This window comes from Phascolarctos cinereus, unplaced genomic scaffold (genome assembly GCF_003287225.1).
Source record: "Phascolarctos cinereus isolate Bilbo 61053 unplaced genomic scaffold, phaCin_HiC Scaffold_2;HRSCAF=192, whole genome shotgun sequence".
Classification (NCBI taxonomy): Eukaryota; Metazoa; Chordata; class Mammalia; order Diprotodontia; family Phascolarctidae; genus Phascolarctos; species Phascolarctos cinereus.
In genome coordinates, this window is record NW_027555625.1 from 331,545,695 (window position 1) to 331,563,697 (window position 18,003).

The 18,003-nt window shown below is 35.2% G+C and overlaps 1 protein-coding gene across 8 annotated transcripts in view; it reads right to left on the reverse strand.

Moving 5' to 3' along the window:
• The window catches only part of NSD1 (nuclear receptor binding SET domain protein 1), a 166,487-nt gene that overhangs the window by 44,917 nt on the left and 103,567 nt on the right, over positions 1-18,003 (reverse strand). For all 8 annotated transcript variants that reach the window (XM_020998552.2, XM_020998554.2, XM_020998559.2 and 5 more), the window contains 5 exons: positions 17,298-17,407; positions 5,693-5,768; positions 2,705-2,817; positions 1,637-1,780; positions 299-422 (listed from right to left, as the gene is read on the reverse strand). In XM_020998552.2, coding sequence (XP_020854211.1) covers positions 299-422; positions 1,637-1,780; positions 2,705-2,817; positions 5,693-5,768; positions 17,298-17,407 — 567 coding nt within the window. The remainder of the gene's footprint in view (positions 1-298; positions 423-1,636; positions 1,781-2,704; positions 2,818-5,692; positions 5,769-17,297; positions 17,408-18,003) is intronic.

An 18,003-nucleotide genomic window follows, 5' to 3' on the forward strand; every position in this document is an offset into this window, starting at 1 on the left:
ATCCACTTGGGTATTCTCTAAGACCAGTTTTGGCAGAAAGTATGTTTATACTTACAATAATGTAGCAGTCTACATTTGTCCAATAAAAGTCAGGTGGGATAACGTCTCTCAATTGTCTCTTATATTTCTTACAATCTACTTTTCTATGATTTCCCTGTGGTTATCAATCATTCCTATGAAGCCCCAAATCATATGATATTATATTAAAATATCTGGAATAGTCCACTGAAAAAAAACCCCAGAGAACTGGACTTCCAAAATTCACAACATATGCGAGCATTTTCTGTGTGCAATATACCTGTTCGACATTCCTTGCAGATAAATTTGCCTTTTGGCATCTCTGTCAGGCCAATACATTCCAGATGGAAGGCACCACAACACTGCGCCTCACACAGCAACAACTCACCCACTTTCTCACAGTTCTGTTTAGGAGGAAAACATATTTATCTATAGAAAAACTTAAAACAAATTAAACCGTATTTATAGTAATAACTTGACAAATGACCACAAGTGAGAGATACTGTTACTTCAAGTATACACAAAAATAATTTGATTGGTATAGGCTTTCCTATCAGCAAGACATATTTCAATTTCTCCCAAATAAGTTTCTCTATACTTACACAGGTCTTAGATAAAAGACACCGTGATTAGGCTGGTAGATAAATTCTTCCTTTTTTTTTTTTTAAAAGATAAATTCTGACAAGCATGATAAAAACCTGAGAGGTTGTACTCTACTAGGTTTGCCAAAAAGAATTTCCGTGCCATATCAGTAGCAGGAAGACATCAGAGCAGTCTGAGTAAAGATTAGTGAAAAACAGTTCAAGGAGCGGTGATTTTTATAAGGATAAGTACTCCTCTTACACTGATGAGACTACAATCACTTCTAGGTCTTAACAGAGAGTTTCATGAGTTGGTGTGACCAAAAAATTCACTAACTCGTAGCCAAGCACCTACAGAAAACCTCTGACTTTTAGCTGTGTTAGACAACAGCTGGACTATGGGTTTATATCTGAAACCCTTTTCAACTTAATAGGCCACATAAGAGTTTGAACTCCCATGCACAGTCTTAAAAAAAATCCTGCAAGGTCTGCATATCATGATGAAGCATTAGAAGCAGTTAATGAAAGCTGTTCCAAGACTTCAACAATCTGAGATTTTGTCTGTGTGATTATACCTTCTACTGATGCATATTATAAATCCTCCACACCTTAGAAGATGCTTTCATGATATGTTGTATCCAAAAACTTTGTCTGGTGGTCAATTCTCCAGGGATGTCTTACCAAACTTGGCTAGTCTAGATCTAATACAAAAGATATAACTAAAGAATATTCCTAATAAAATCTTTTGAATGTGGACTGCTAACAACATTAATTCATCTGGTAATTTTTATTGCATCTTTTTGTACCTGAGAATTAGAAATTTTTAAGAAGTGATCAATACTACAAAAAGAAGAGACAAAAGTATGCATTTAACTTCCAGGACAGAGCCTGGACAGCCAAAGTAATGATCATAACGCAGGTCCTACCAGCAAGTAGTTTGCAAATATTAATTGATTTGACCACATTTTTTTCAGGAAGGGGGTCTTCTAAGGGCATATTTTCAGCAAGACCACATTAAGTGCACAAAAGACTTCTACCTGGCAGACATTTTCCTTGAGAGCTGCTCCTCCACCACGTTCAGCCTGCATCTTTTTAGATACAGGCATTCCATGATCATGTTCCACACTCTCTTCTATGGCATCTTTGGGGTTTGTAGTAGTCCTAGGAGTAACTGGTTCTCCCTTGAAAGAGAAAAAAAAGCCCAGCACACTTGGATCATTGGTATCTCTTCCATCTGACCACCCCCTCCCCACTGGGCTGCTATTTGTCTAACCATAAGCACTTACAGATATTCAGCCAATCACGCGGGCGGACTGCATGCAATGTTAGTTCTAACCCTGCTGTGATTGGGCAGGTAGTGAGCGCCTCATGCCCTGGCACTAACTGCTCTGAGGCTGTTCCACTGGAACTTTTTGAGCTGTTCCATTTTAAGGTTTCACTAAGGGAGAGAAAACATTCTTAAGTTCATTTGATTATTTATTTCTCCTTCCAAGTTGTGTTTTCTAAAAAATGCACCATTTGGGCATTTCATTCTTTTTGTCCTGGGAAAAAAATGGTCCTTCTATCAAAGTTGGTTGGTATGGACCTGAACAGTCCCAGGACTCTCTGAAATGGTAACTAAAAAGTCCTAAAAGCATCAAATTTATTTTGATGCAATGTAAATGAAAGGACTTTGATTTTAAACTCAGGTTTAGTTTTTCTCCCAAACTAGTACTATTCTTTGAGGGTTTAAAACTATTGTTGGAAAATTTAAGTAGGCTGAACTGTTTTCACTAAGGAGAATATAAGTGGAGTAAATATGAATCCACTCAAGACTATATGTTTATTTAAAATGAAATTTTATTTTAAAATTTAAAAATTATGCTGAATATTGGTAATTTTGCTGCATAATTAATCCTAACCCCTAAAGCACATAATGATAAGATCTTTAGAAATGATTAGGCCCACACTTGCCATCCCGAGACATCATTTATGCAAATGTATTCTATATTTTACCATGGCTGCTTCTTTCTATTAATATTGTTAAAGGAAACTACAGAAAATAGAAGTGACTAATAAAGGAGGGGTTCCATTTGGAAGGGACATAGCCTAGAACCCAGTTGTACCTCAGAGTTTTGTGCCTCCCGTAAAGACTCTTCATTTCTCACTTTCTTACAATGTGTAGGAACATGCCTCTGTCTCTTTCGCTTTCTTTGCTTTTCAAAGACCTTGTTTGTACCTATGACAAGGACAAGAAAATGTTAACAGAAGAAACTGTTAATCATCTGTTACCTCCTTTCTCAGGTAAGAAGTGACACTGCATTGTACTAATGTGAAAATAAAATCAAATATACTATTCTTTGATATTTTCCTTAAACACAGTTAATAAGAATCACAACTGAAATGTGTCAACATACTTCCCATGTCTTCTTTAGGCGACTAATAAGGAACATGGAATATTAGCTAAATATTGGATCACTGGTTAAATGGCTCTATTCATCAAGAAAACTAATTTTCTATCTTTTAGCTAGTAAAATCCTAGTGCCATCATCAGATCTCTGAAATGATAAAAAAGGAGAAAATACTCTCCAGAGAGGTTCATTCCTAATCTCTCAGGTAATTCAAGCCAGAAAAGTTAAAATATAATTCACAATTCAGGGATGAGTAGAGAAAAGCTTTCAAACAGAAGATATAACCATTTATTTTGAATGTTGTAGAAGGATTCCTATTCAGGCTGATTTTAAAACAGATGATTTCAATTTTATGTTTCTATGATTCTGTGGACTCTTTTTAAGGGCACCAAACAAAACTAAAAAATGTCTAACAGGACTAAAACAGAATAATTTTTTTAAAAACAAAAGGCCTATATTTAGCTATGCTTCTTTTTGTAGCTTCTTTTAGAATGTACGAGGCTTGAAATTTTATAAAATATTTTCAAAATGATTAAAAAAGAACTCTTGTCTTGAAAAATTATGACTTCAACTTTACATGTTGACAGGTGAGCTGTGAATACCTTAACACTCCCACAATATCATTGGGTATCACAGATTTCAAGGAGTTAAACAAAGCATCTCAAAATATGCTTGTGAAGATGAAGAGACCATAAGCTAGATAATAGTAACATTGGTTGGAAGCAGACCTAAAGACTGATAATTAATCAATGATTGTTAATGAGGAAGAAGTTCCCTAGTATAGAACAGCAAGACTCTTATTGTTGGACGTGTCATAGTAAACATTTTTTCAATAATCTGAATGAAGATATACAGATGGCATACCAATGAAAACTGAAAATGATAAGCATATTGATTGATATAATCAAGCTATAAAAGAATTCTGAAAGGTAAGGACACTGGCCTAAATCTAACAAGTTAAAATTTAATGGCCACTTTGATATAAAAAAAAAATTAACATACAAGCATAGGATGGATGAGACATTTAAGACAGTTCATTTGAAAAAAAAAATTTTCACTTAGTGGAATCCAAGGCTCAATATGAGTCAAGAGTGTGAAATAGAAGAAATGAAAAAGTTAACATGATCCTGAGTTATATTAACAGAAGAAGAGTAAAAATGAAGGTTAGAATTGTTTTGTAATGGTCCTAAACAGATTGCAGCTGCAGTACTGTTTAGTTCTAGGCACCATATTTTACAAAGGATCCTGACAACGTAGAGCATATGAAGAGAAGGGTGAGTAGGGTGATGTAGTGACCCAAAACCTTGCTACATAAAGGGGGGATGAAGTAGCTGACATGAAGAAAAGAGAAATTAGACTTATTCTGCTTGACCCTAGAAAGAATGACACTGGTAGAACTTGTAGGAAGATAGCAGATTTTTGCCCCATGTGGGGAAAAACTTTCTACAAAGAGTTGTTCAAAAAAGGTGAAATGGGTAACCCACAGAGAGAGAGAGAGAGAGAGAGAGAGAAAGAGAAGAGAGAGAGAGAGAGAGAGAGAGAGAGAGAGAGAGAGAGAGAGATGGTGACAGAACTCAGAATTCCAACAGAGGCTGGACAAAGAGGATGACGCCATATTGGACAACACAGTACACTAGCTGACCTCTAAAGTCCTTTCCATTTCTAACAGTGAATAGCTCTAGTCTATAATTCTATAGCAACAGAAGCCACACCAAAAAGTTAATTATTAGTTAAGTCAGTTAAAGAAACAATTAAGACCATGTCTGACCCACACATCATTGTAGTCAGCTTTTCCTCCTTTTGAGGGGTTTAAACCTATGATTTCATGTGTGTGGGCTAAATGTAGAAACTCTCCCTGCCAATTCAGACCAGTAACTGCTCTGTAACTTTAGAATTCCAAACACTGAGCAGAACATGGAAAGGTTAAGTGACTTACTGTGGTCGCACAAACTTGTGGCAGATACATATGCTTAGCACATAGTATGTACTTCTTAACAAATGCTTTCTATATCTATTTGGCAGAAGTACACCTCAGTTCTTTCTGATTCCAAGGCTCCTTCTCAGTATTTTTAATTAGTCAAAAAATGAAATCATCAACATTCTACTCTCTACATAATTTGGTTTCAAGAACTTTGGCCAACAACCAAAGATACTCAATTCTGCATATGCAATATCTATAAACTAGTCTCTTCTTTGAAAAGAGTGGACAGATAACTATGTGACTAAGGGTGGAAATAAAAGAGGGTTGGTAGGGAGAGAAGGTACGTTCAGACATGACCAGGCCAGAGACTTGAGTCTATCTTCATTTGATCTCTCTTCAGGAAAGGCTTTATAACTATTTACTGATGAGACTGAAAAGACGGAGCTGGTATATTAATGAAGTTCACATGTAACAGGACCATATGTACCACTTCCTGTATATGTACCTGAGACCATACCAAATAACATACTTTGGGCATTTTTACTGAAATTCTCAATCCCTTTTTACTAAAAAGGACTATTTGAGAGATATCATAAAAAAATCATGTAAAAAGGCAGAATTATAGAAAATTCAATTCATGGTTAGTTGTTTCTTTCTTTGTAAACTTGAGTAATTCTAGACACAACATATCCCCCCAAGAAGACTACTACAAAGAAAAAAGGGTACCACACGAAAAATCAGTATCTCAGGCACTTCTCCCCTTCTGTGTCTAGAGCACTTACCTTCACCAAACTCCAAAGATGCGAGCGTTGTACATGATCCAGAAATATCATTCTCCAAGTGACCAGTATTATAACACTGTGTAGGAGCAAGATAAACATCATTCTGAGTTTTACAATTTGGGAGAATTTGTTATAAACAAAGGAATTTACTTATGAAAGGCTGAACTAGCAATTAATGAGTGGGTAGAGAGATAATGGTAGCATTACTGGATTTAAAATAACTGATTTCTGAGGTAATTATTACATAAGTGATCATGGGCAAGACATTGAGTTTCTCTGGGCCTCAGTTTCCTTATCAGTAAAATGAAGGAGCTGAACTAATTTAATCTGTAATGGCCCAACAATAAAATCTGTGCTCCTAATAAAGAAGGGAAATCACTGAGTAAAAGCAGGCTAAGACCCAATTCAGCAAATTAAATTATGTACTAAAAAACTCAAAGCAGGACCTTGCTTTACAAATCTATAAAGAAAGAATTAGCTATTAATAAGAGGCATGTAAAATTCTATGTCTCTTAGCACTTACATAAGTATCTGTAAATAGTATGGGCTGACAGTTCTATAACTGTAAGGTGGAACATCCTTTTGCGCTTATAGTTCATTGGGAGAAGTAGACTGTCACAATTCCAGATAATAAAGTATTTAAGGTACCTTATAAATCCCAAAGTGAGATATTAAAGTAAGTTACTGTTTTTATTGTTATGTCATTTCAAGTGAATGCCTATGCCACAAACATGCAAGATACTGAGATCAACAGGCTCTCTCCTCCACAACCATCACACACTACTTTGTTACTTGAAAGCCAGCATAAGAGACAGTGGTAGCATTAGACTACAATGAAATAAGGTCCTTGGGTTTTTAATTTTAGTTATTAACACACACACACACACACACACACACACACAATCTACCAACTCAAGAGAAAACAGAATCCAGATGCATGTGCATGTGTTCTTCCTCTGCTAGCACAGATTCATAAGTGATCTAAATGTTCTTAGACCAGCAGACTGCCAAAAATGCTTGATGTTCTTAATCTGGACATTCTAATATTTCACGGATATAAAAATAACACTCAGGTTATCCATCTACTATCTCTAACTCTTGCTGGGTGATATGCCAACCTACTTTTCTGATGATCCATGTCAGGAATGATGTCTTTTTTTTTACAATTTCATTCCACTGATCATATGTTCCAGCTTATTTAATTACATGTATTACATCAATTACCCTTTGGGTAACCCACAATTTTTGTGAGACAGTGGTGAAATAAGCCTATGAATCAAAGAACACCAAAAGAGTAGTAATATTAAAAAGGTATGCTTTGTTGGAGAACAGGCTCACTGAAAGCACTGCAAATTTCCTAAATGCAACACAACTTTCTCTTCCTAGCTATTCGATTCTGAACCCAGCATTCCAAATTAAAGTCCATGATATACATACAGACCATGGGACTAATGAGAAGTACATCCAATTGCATAGCATAATCTGGGCAATCTGCTTTAGGTTCCTTGTATGGCTTTTGTTGTTCCTTTGTTTTTAGGATTAATTAGGCTATTTCCTAATGTTGAAGCTTGCATTCCCATAATGAACCCAAAAGTGGTCAAAATGAATTATTTTCTGAGCAAGTTGCTACTGCGTTGCAAGGATTTTTCATCAATATTCCTCTGTTAAATTGGGCTTTAGGATCTTGTTCTCTTGCTTGCTTGGGTATCAAACCATTTATTTCTGGTAAAAAGTGTTTCTGTCCAGTGAATCCTTTCATTATTTAGGAATGAAAAGGTTAGCTTTAACAGACCCCAAACCATATTATGAAGAAGTTATCATCAAAGCCACTGGGTACTGATTTTTTTTTTAAACAGAAAGGTAAATCTGTGTGACATTAAATAAGAAGCAGAAAATCAAAAATAGTGGCGAAGAACACAAATTATTGGAGGAATATCTTTCTATTTGACAAGAGCAGCTAGAAAATTGTAAAGCAGTTTAATAATTACAAAGTAGAGCAATATTTTACATACCATACTACAAGTTCCAAATGAATATTCCTTAAGAATATAAAAGCTCATAGCACAAAACAAAGGAGAAAAGGGTGATTTTTTTTTCATAATTATAGGGGTGGCGTTTGGCAGGAGAGATTCTTCTCAAAACTGGGGGTAGAAGTGACCACAAACTCCAATACAGAAAACTTAGCATCACAGATTTAGAGATGAAAGGGCCTTATCCAAGGTCAACTACATGACCCCTTAAAGTAGGGTTGTGTCCCACGTCACTGATAAGAAAATTGTAAATTGGAAAAAATGAATAACAAAAGGGAAGTCAATGTGAGAAGAACTATGGGATAACGGGAACATTCATATAAATTTTATGAGTTAAGAAGCTTCTCCAAGAAAAAAAAATCAATAAAGAGAAAATAAGAGAAATTTAACAGTAGCCCAACAAAATAAAACAAATACACCCAACTCCCTTTGCATTAACTATCAGTAATATCTAAAATATAAAATGAATGGACACAATACACGACTAAAGGCCATTCCTTTAGAGATAATCAATAGTTATTGGAAGATTTAAAAAGCTGCAAAATAGAGATGACCATGTGAAAACAGAGGCAGCATATAGTCTAGTATTAACACTACATTTGGAGTCAGGAGATCATAGTTTAAAATTTATTTCTTTTACTGATTACCTGTATGACCTTGGGTAAATCATTTAACTTGTTGGGACTCATCTGTAAAATGATACAGACAACCTCTTAGATCCTTTCTAACTCTAAATGTATGATACTATGAACATGTTCCACACCAATGATAATTAGAAAAGTGTAAATTGGAAAAGATGAACAATAAATTGGAGGTCAACGGCAGAAGAACTATGGGAAGACAGGAACACTTATATACCTTTATGAGACAAATGTATTAATCAGTAAAACAAGGAAGGATAAAACACAGAAGGAGAATTAGAGACCAACATAATTAATGAATAGTGTTTCAAAAAACTTAAATAAAATCTCATCAAACTGACTACAATTATTCATTGAAGAAATCATCATGACCAAACTGGATTTATACCTGGAATGCAAAGACGGTTCAACCTTAGGGGAACAATCAATGTAATAATATTAAAAACAAAACAAATTCATGATTACCTTGACAGATGGAAAGGAAAAAAAAGGCATTTATGCTAAAACCCCCACAAAGTATTGGCATAAAGGGATTTTCATAAAAATTATCTATTTAAAAATAAAGGCAACATCATATGCAATAGGGATACACTAGAAGCTTTTCCAATAAATACTAGAGTAAAGCAAGGATGCCTACTCTCCCTCCCTCCCATTATTTTATAGAGTTCTAGAAGTACTGACAAGAATGAAAAGAAATTAAAAGCATCAAGGTAAAGGAGTAGATAAAACCTTTCCTATTTGCTTAAATCTTCAAAGATACTAATTGTGGAAATTAATAGTTTCAGCCAAGTTGCAGGTCACAAAATAAACCCTCAAATATCAATAGCTAATAAAACTTGAGAGGCAGTAATAGAAAGGGAGATGCTATTCCAAACAACTACAAAATGCATAAATTATCTGGGGATCAATTTACTAAAGTATACAAAACACTTGTATAGATTCTATTACAAAGCGCTCCTTAAAAGAAAAAAAGAACTTAAATAGCTGAGGGAATATTCAGTGATCATGACTGAGCTGTGCCAAAATAAAAATAACAATGTGACTAAAGCTAATTTATACTTTTAATGTGACAGCAAACTAGCAAAGCAGATACTTTAATAAAATAACAAAATTCACTGGGAAAAATAAAAGACATAGAATATCAAGGGAATTTAAGAAATGATGAAGGAAGAATAATACTTCCAGACCTCAAACTTTATTATAAAGCAGCAGTCATTAAGACCACCTGCTATTAGTTAAAAAAACAGAAGTAGATCAATGGAACAGGCGAGGCAGGGGAGAAACAGAGACAACAAACTTAATGACCTAGAAAACATAAATAACAAATTCCTCACTTAACAGAAGCTGGGAAAAACAGAAAGGAGTCAGGACAAAAATTAGGCTTATACCACATTCCACAATATATTCTATTTTTTAAATTTTTATTTTTAAATTCTTTTTTTTGGGGGGAGGGGCAATGGAGTTAAGAAGGACTTGCCCAAGATCACACAGCTAGTGTTATGTGTATGAGCCTGGATTTGAACTCAAGTACTCCTGAATCCAGGGCCGGTGCTCTAACCACTGCGCCACCTAGCTGCCCCACAATATATCCTAAACAGACAAATGATGTTATAAAGACCATACAACATACACACACACACACACACACACACACACACACACACACACACACACACACACACACACAAGAAAAATAGATCATATTCTATTCAGAGCTATGGGTCGGAGACATTTTCTTAAAAATAAGGGATAGAGACAACTATATAAGATAAAATAAATAACTTTGCTAGAAACTGAAAAGCTTCTGCACAAAGCTGACGCACCTAGGATAAGAAAGAAAGACGATGGATGGGGAACAACATCTTTGCATCAAATTTCTCTAAGAGTTTAACAAGATATATAAACAATTAATACATATATGTAAGACCAATAGCCATTCCCCAACACAGAAGTGGTCAAAAGATATGATCAAAGGGTTCTCAAAAGAACAACCACGTGAAAGAATGTTTCAAATACCAGCGCAGAATAGTCACATGGGATGTTTGTACTGGTTGCTTTTGCTTAACTGTTTTTCTTTGTGAATGGGGTGGCGGAAGCAGTGTTTCAATCCTTTGAGTTGGGCCTGAGACGACCCCAGAAAGTGATCACGAAGTGATAATGAAATCAAAACAAATAATATCAATACTTTTTGGTTTTGTTCTTTAAAGATAACTGATGGGGATAGATGATATCAGGTAACACCAATTATGAACAATACCAGTGTTTTGTAAGGGAAAAGGTAGTGCTTATATTTGAGCTAATACTGAATTCAGACAAGTACTTATGATACTAAGGTCAGAAAACTAGATAATAAATGTTCAGCTTTCTCTTCTCATTAGTTAATGAAAATGATAAATTACATTAAATAACTAAGAATACTAAGAAAGCTCTGGAGCTTATATCAGAAGAGCACTTTTGGGGTAGATCCAGGCTAAGGAAAACACTCTCTAATGACTGCCCAATTGCTGATGGTGGTAATATAAAAATCCTATGAGCTAGGTAATATAAATATTATTACTCCTATTTTTATAGCTAAATAAATGGAGACGCAGAGTTATGAAGTGACTTGTACATCTTCACACTGACAGTTCCAGGTCTTCTTCTGTTCTTCCTAATTGACCAGGTCACCCGATTTCCATAAACTACCTTCCATAACCTTTGGTTTAGACAGTTTGACAGGTTTTGAAAAACTCCATAAAAGGCCCCAATATTCAGAGAAAGTTAGTTGTTTCATAACTATCTAATTTGTCTTACAATTCATTAGTGTAACTATTAATGAGGAGAATTAGGAGGCAACCCTGGCCAGACTACAGGATTACATGCAAAAACATTTAAAAGGATCTTCCTCATGCTCTACCAAACATTTCCGTTAGCTTGGATCTTGTCCTCCAAACCAAGCCTCTATTCTATTTCTTGTTCTTGTACAAAATCTGATACCCAGTCCTATGTCCTTAAACACTGGCATAGTTGTGTAGCAAGAAATCTACTTCTTGTAATTTGGGTCATTCTTCAAATCCAAACACTAATAAAGGAAGGAGGGAGTTGGGAAACAGTGCTGGTAGACGTTTCCAGGAAAAAGGCAAACTGTGAGCAACAATGTGAAAACTCGAAGTCTAGACAAAAAAAGGCTCCAGAATAGTTCAGTTTTCAGGAGTGTAGAAAATGTAAAGGGGGAGTACAAGGTAAGGCAATAAGGGTCATTCATTATTAAAGGTAACAAAAGGAGTCCCTTCTTCTCATTTAGCCCTTTTATTCAATAAAGACCTATGCCATTTATGAAACTATTCATTCAGTTACCCTGACCACAAGTCGCACATTTCTATCATTATTGTAAAATTCTCCTAATTACTATCACTTCATCTCTAACCCAACCTACTTACTATTGCTTTGCACAAGTCACATTTAATGTCTCTGCATCTCTTCTATTTTTTTCCTTCCTTTTCCTTTCCACTCCTACACTGCCAATAGATCTGGCGGGGAAGGCTATTTGAGAAGATGGGAACAATAAAAGGTGATGAGGGGAAAACTATTCCTGGCACACTCAGGAAATATAAGATATGAAATTGACAGTAACAAAGGACATGTTCTGAGAAGCCATGGGAAAGGAATTCCTGCCAAGATGGCTGCCTGAAAAAGAAGCGAAACTGTAACATGTGTGAGACTGATTAATGACTAAGAAATACAGTGACAAACTAAAGTAAATGACACCCACTCCAGAATTTGCCAAAAAGACAGCCAAAAACCCATGGGCAATAGAAAAGAGGCCTGCCCTAGCAAGACAAGCCCATAACAATAACAGACAGGACATAACTTGAAAGTCTACATATTTAGAGGCAGCAAGGGTCAGGGTCTCTCCTGACAAAGCTCCAACATGAACAACTTATGAGTTCTGTGAAGTAGCAGTGGGCAGGAATATAACACAATTTTTGTTGCTTACCAGAATGGCACCGTAGCTCTCACATCACAACACCCCAGGAACAAAGGTTCTAAGGTATCTAACCTTCTGACCAAGACACCAGGGAGGGCTCTGAAGATGCAGGGCTCTGAACCTCAAAGACACAGGAGACCTGATCCCAGGAGGTGAAGGTCTGATCCTGAGAAAGTGGAAGTTAGTACAAAAACCTAGAGGACCCAATGTAAAACTAAGCTGGGCACCCAAACCAAAAGGAAGTAGGGAGCAGTCTAATCCTGGTTCTGTACTTCACATTCCCTTTTTTCACCTCCTAAACTGGGAATTTAATTCCTAACTCAGGAACTAAACTGGAGAGATGAGTAAACCTCATAAAAACAAGAGTAATTTCACAACTTTAAGCAGAGACTGAAAGGATAAATTGTATTTTCCAAGACTACCTGAATATCTAAAAGAGATAAAAAATGAATAAACACTCTAAGGGAAAGAATTGGAAGGAGAATATAAAATTTACTTAAAAGAGAAAGTAGTAAACTATGCCCAACAAATGTACTCCCTGAAAACGAGAATATACCAAAGAGAAATCAATGACTCCAAGAGACAGCAAGAAATATTAAAACAAAACCAAAAAAAACTGAAAAAAGACAAAAATTTAATAATAATCTGATTATCAAAAACTACTGAACAGGTCAAAAGAATTTAAATGGATATCCTGAAAATTATGATTTAAAAAGGAAAAAAGCCTGGATACTATATTTTCAGCAATCATCCATGAAAACTGTCCAGATCTATTAGAATCTAAGGGATAAAGAGAATCCATCAATTACCTCCTAAAAAGAACCCCTGTGGAAAAAAGAATGCCACGGCTAGAATCCTGACCCCTAAGTCAAAGGAAAAATAATTTAAGCATCCCAAAAGAAGCAGTTCTAGTACCAAGGATCTACTGTCAGAATCATATGAAATCTGGCAGCTTCTATAATAAATGAGAGGAAATTTTGGAATACAACATCCCAAAAGGCAAAAGAGAAATTAACAACTAAAAATAACTGACCCTGAAAGGTGAGTATCATCTTCCAGGGAGAAACAAAGATAAAAATAGGACTTTAATGGATTAAAGTACTTTCAAACATTTCTGACAAGAAGATCAGAGTTAAGCAGGAATGCGAAGTATAAACACAAAGGTTCAGAAAAATTTCAAAAGGTATATTTATTTAAACATTGTAAGAGAGCTACATAGATTCTCATTAGCTGAGGTGTGTGAGAAGACAAATATGAAGGAAGGGGAAGGGGAAATGCAGACTAATGAACCTTACTGTTATCTGAAACAAACCAGGGAAAGCCCTGTGGGTTGCATAATGACTTAGTTTTAAAAGGTAATGTTATTTATTTTGTTAAATATTTGTCAATTACATTTTAATCTAGTTGGGGTATACTTGGGAGTGTTGTGGCTGGGACTACCAGTTTGACTTCTCTGTTTTAGACAATTAGGAAGTGGCTGAACAAATTATGATATGAATGGAGTGGAGTGAAATACTATCGTGCCCTAAGAAATGAATATTGTTCTTCTTCAGTCATTTGAGTTGCATCCAACTCCTAGTGATCCCATTTGGGATTTTCTTGGCAGAGATATTGGAGTGGTTTACCATTTCCTTCTCCAGCTCATTTTACAGATGAAGAAACTGAGGTAAACAGGGTTAAGTGACTTGCCCAGGGTCAAACAGCTAGCTAGCAGTGACTGAGGCTGGATTTGAACTCAGGAATATAAGTCTTCCTGACCCTAGGCCTGGCACTATCCACTGAACCATCTAGCTGCCTAAAAAACTATTATGGAGCCATAATAAAGGATGAACATGGAGGATTCAGGTAAGAATGAAAAAATTTATATATGAACTTATATGACGCAAAGTAAAGTAGCCAGAAGGAAAACAATATATACACTGACAACAATAATGTAAGTAGAAAGAACAAAACGAACAAACCAAAAACACAAGGATAAGTAATTCTAAATCACCAAGTGTAGCCCCAAAGTTGAGAAAACTTAACAAGGAACTCCTTACCACCCCATCCACCCCTCCAATCTGTGGTTGTGTCCATTACTTTTGTGGATACGCTTTTGGGGGGGGGGGCGCGCCACAATCGAAGTTAAAGTGACTTGCCCAAGGTCACACAGATAGTGTCAAGCGTCTGAGGTCACATTTCAACTCAGGTCCTCCTAACTCCTAGGCCGGAATTCTATCCACTGTGCCACCTAGCTGCCCCTGGATTTGCTTTTTAACCTAAGTACTGTGCCAATTTTTTGTCTTTTTAAAAGAAAACAGCACTAAGCTTTCAGAAAAGTAAAAGCTTCTAGACTAATGCTTTTCAATTTCTCTAACAACTTACCACCTAAATAAAGTATTTAGGATCATAAATTTGGAGCCTGAAGGCACCTAAAAGACCATTTATTTTAATCTTCCCATTTTCCCATAAGGATCATGAAACCCAAGGAGATGATGTGACTTGGCCATGGTCATATAGGTAGTAACCTATCAGAGTGCCTGTCTGACCCCAGAGAAAGTACTCTTCCAATACTGCCCCTTTTGCAATTTTCCTACTACAGGGGGTCATGATGATCAAATAGGATCATGTGCACAAACAGAAGATAACAGTAACAGTAACAGCAACACATGCAAATGTTTCATGTCTTAGGAAGAAATTACTCCTTTGAACAAAAACCTGAAAACTCCAGAACTACATTTCTGACCTTGCATTCACATTAAATAGGTAATAGGTTTCATTCACAGAGTCAGTCAGTTACTAGGACTCTCTCCATAAAAAATTTAATAAACAACTTTCTATTGTTTTCGTTAGTTTTTTCAATGTTTGTCACTAGATGACAAAACTAAAGTATTAAGTACTTTCCTAACACTATTCTGACCATAAAAACAAGGTTATGTAATAAGAATAACAGAACTGTTTATTCCCTTTGATCCACTGATCCTGATACTTGAATTAACATTCCCAGGAGTGTTACAGACAGTGTTACAGATGACGGAGAAAAAAACCTGTTTAAAAGTATCTCATACCCACTCACTACCAAAAACCAGGAAACAACCACTGTGAAATGGGAAATGTCTGAACAACTAATGAAATACAAATATAATGAACTATTACAACTAGACGGTATAGGGAAGAAAGCCAGGCCTGGAGCCAGGAAATTGTGAATTCCAATACTGCTTCATCATCCCTTAGTAGCTGTGTGACCCGAGGCAAGTCACTCAGTCTGCCCATCTCTAAAACTGGGTGATAACAGCAACCATCACACAAGATAGTTTGTAAGGATCAAAAGCAACAACACCCACAAAGTATTTTGCAAACCTTAAAGCACCGTATGCCAGCTCCTATTATTGAGACTAAGAAATGACATATAAAGAAGACAAAAGAAATATAAGAATCAATGACGTGAAGAGGGTTAAGAACAAAAACAAAAGACACATCAACTAAAACTATATACACTTTAAAGAATTTACTGATGGTTTATTTGACACAACACATTTGCCAATTATCCAAACTATACCCTTCTCCTTACAAAGTATATGCCCTAAAAAAGTTTACAATCTATCATCAAGAGAGTTGTAGCCTTTAACCGATAGCATGGGACTAAAAATGATCTGTTTTTTCAGTTGTTTTTTTCGAGGGGTAGGTTCGGGAGACTCTCTACAAATTGACTTTATACTCTTGTCATTATTATGTACATTTTTCTATTGACTGTATTTTGTTCACTCTGGATCACTTTATCTAAGTCGTCCTAGGTCTAAGTTCATTAACATTCATCATTCCTTACAGCACACTAATATCACATTACATTTAAATTCTATCATGTCTTTTCAGCCTTTCCCTAATTGTTAGGCCTATTTTGTTTTTACATTTTTCTTAAACTAAATAATGCTACTGTGAACATTTTATATACATACATACATACATATATATATATATATATATATATATATATATATATATATATATGTCTTTTTTCAATAACTTACTAAAGTAGAATCGCTAGTTAGAAGTAGGCGAATTTTTAACATACCTAATACCAGAACACCTGAAATCAATTCAAAGCTTCTTCATCAGTGAATCAGTCTGCCTCTTTATAGCCCCTCTAAAAACGAGTTTTCTCACTTTTTCTTTTTTTAAAGCATCTCTGCTAGCTTGAGAGATAATGGAAATAATACCTCAGGATTGTTCCTTCTCTAATTTTTTTTTGATGTTGAACATCACATTGTACATTGTTTTGGATAGCTTCTCTTTATTCTTGAAAACTTCATCTCTTTTGTCTCCTGGGGAGGGCTCTTAATCTTATGAATTTTCAGTGTTCTGGAGATTTTGGGTGTCAAGATTTATGATACAGATATTTAATATAAAGATTCCCTCCCACCATATTTGAAAATCCTTCTGATTGAGCTGCATTGACTTATTATTCACACAATCTTATTTTGAGTTTAAGTTGTCTATTTTTGTTTTGTGGTCTCTGGTATCATCCAATGTCAGAAAATAAATTCTTCATATTTACTGTGAGAGATTAAATCACCACCTTATTATGTGCTTATTCTTTTACTGCTAGTAGTAGTAATAGTGCTTACTATTTACTAGAAATGACATCCAGAATTGAAACTTTAGAAATTGATAGACAAAAAGTTTTCAGAAGCATTTAGAGACTGATTTTCAACTTTTAAATGTTGATTCCTTTAGTTTTTATATTATCTTGATTTCTGAATATATTCTTTGACCACTCCCTTGCCCAGAGTAATTCCTTATAATGAAGAATTTAAAAGAAAAAAATCAGTTCAGCCATTAACCAACACATTGAGTCTCAGAGTTATATGTAATATTCCACATTTCTGTAAAGAAAGAAAGTTCACTTTCTCATCTTTTCTTGGAGACTGATTTTTAAGCTCATTTGATTACCTTTCAACTTTAAGGATAAAAAAACAACAACAACATACCTTTCTAAGGAGTGTCAAATCCCCCTTTTTGGGCATAAATCCAGGGTCCAAATCATTGGATTCAAGGAGCTTTTTTGTTGGTTTCCTCTGACGCTTACTTTCATAATTTCCTGAAATATAATTTCTCTTTATTAGCTTAATGTAAACACAAAAAGAAAAAACCTAGGTAGAAGCTACTGGTTTTTCAAGAACTTTAACTTAAATACAACTTATATCTAACACATTCATAAATACACTCAAATGATTTAACCTATTCTAAATTCATTTTTTAAAAAAATCTGATAACCAGCCTGTAATACAGGATGAAGAAATGGAAAAAATAAATATATCCTGAACACAGTACCTAAAGAGCATTGTTGTTTACTGAGACTATAGTATATTTGTGTTTAACTTCTTTTGCTTGACACAATCTTTGAGTACTGATGACAATATTTGCTTTCCCCCAAATCCAAACTCTGAAATGATTACAGATAGAGTACATATAACTGTCAGGTTCTTCAATGGTGCTAAGTTTTTATTGTCCCCTTTCTGCTATGTCTGTTTTTCATTTGAACACAACTCACATTGGACAAGAAATGTTTAAAAATACACCCAATATACTACAATACTGAGATGAACAAAAAAACCGTAGCAACTCTGTATGTCCTTTACCCTCATCTCTTAATCTTGTTCAAAAAATGTATTACATCTTATTAAGCTAGCTTGA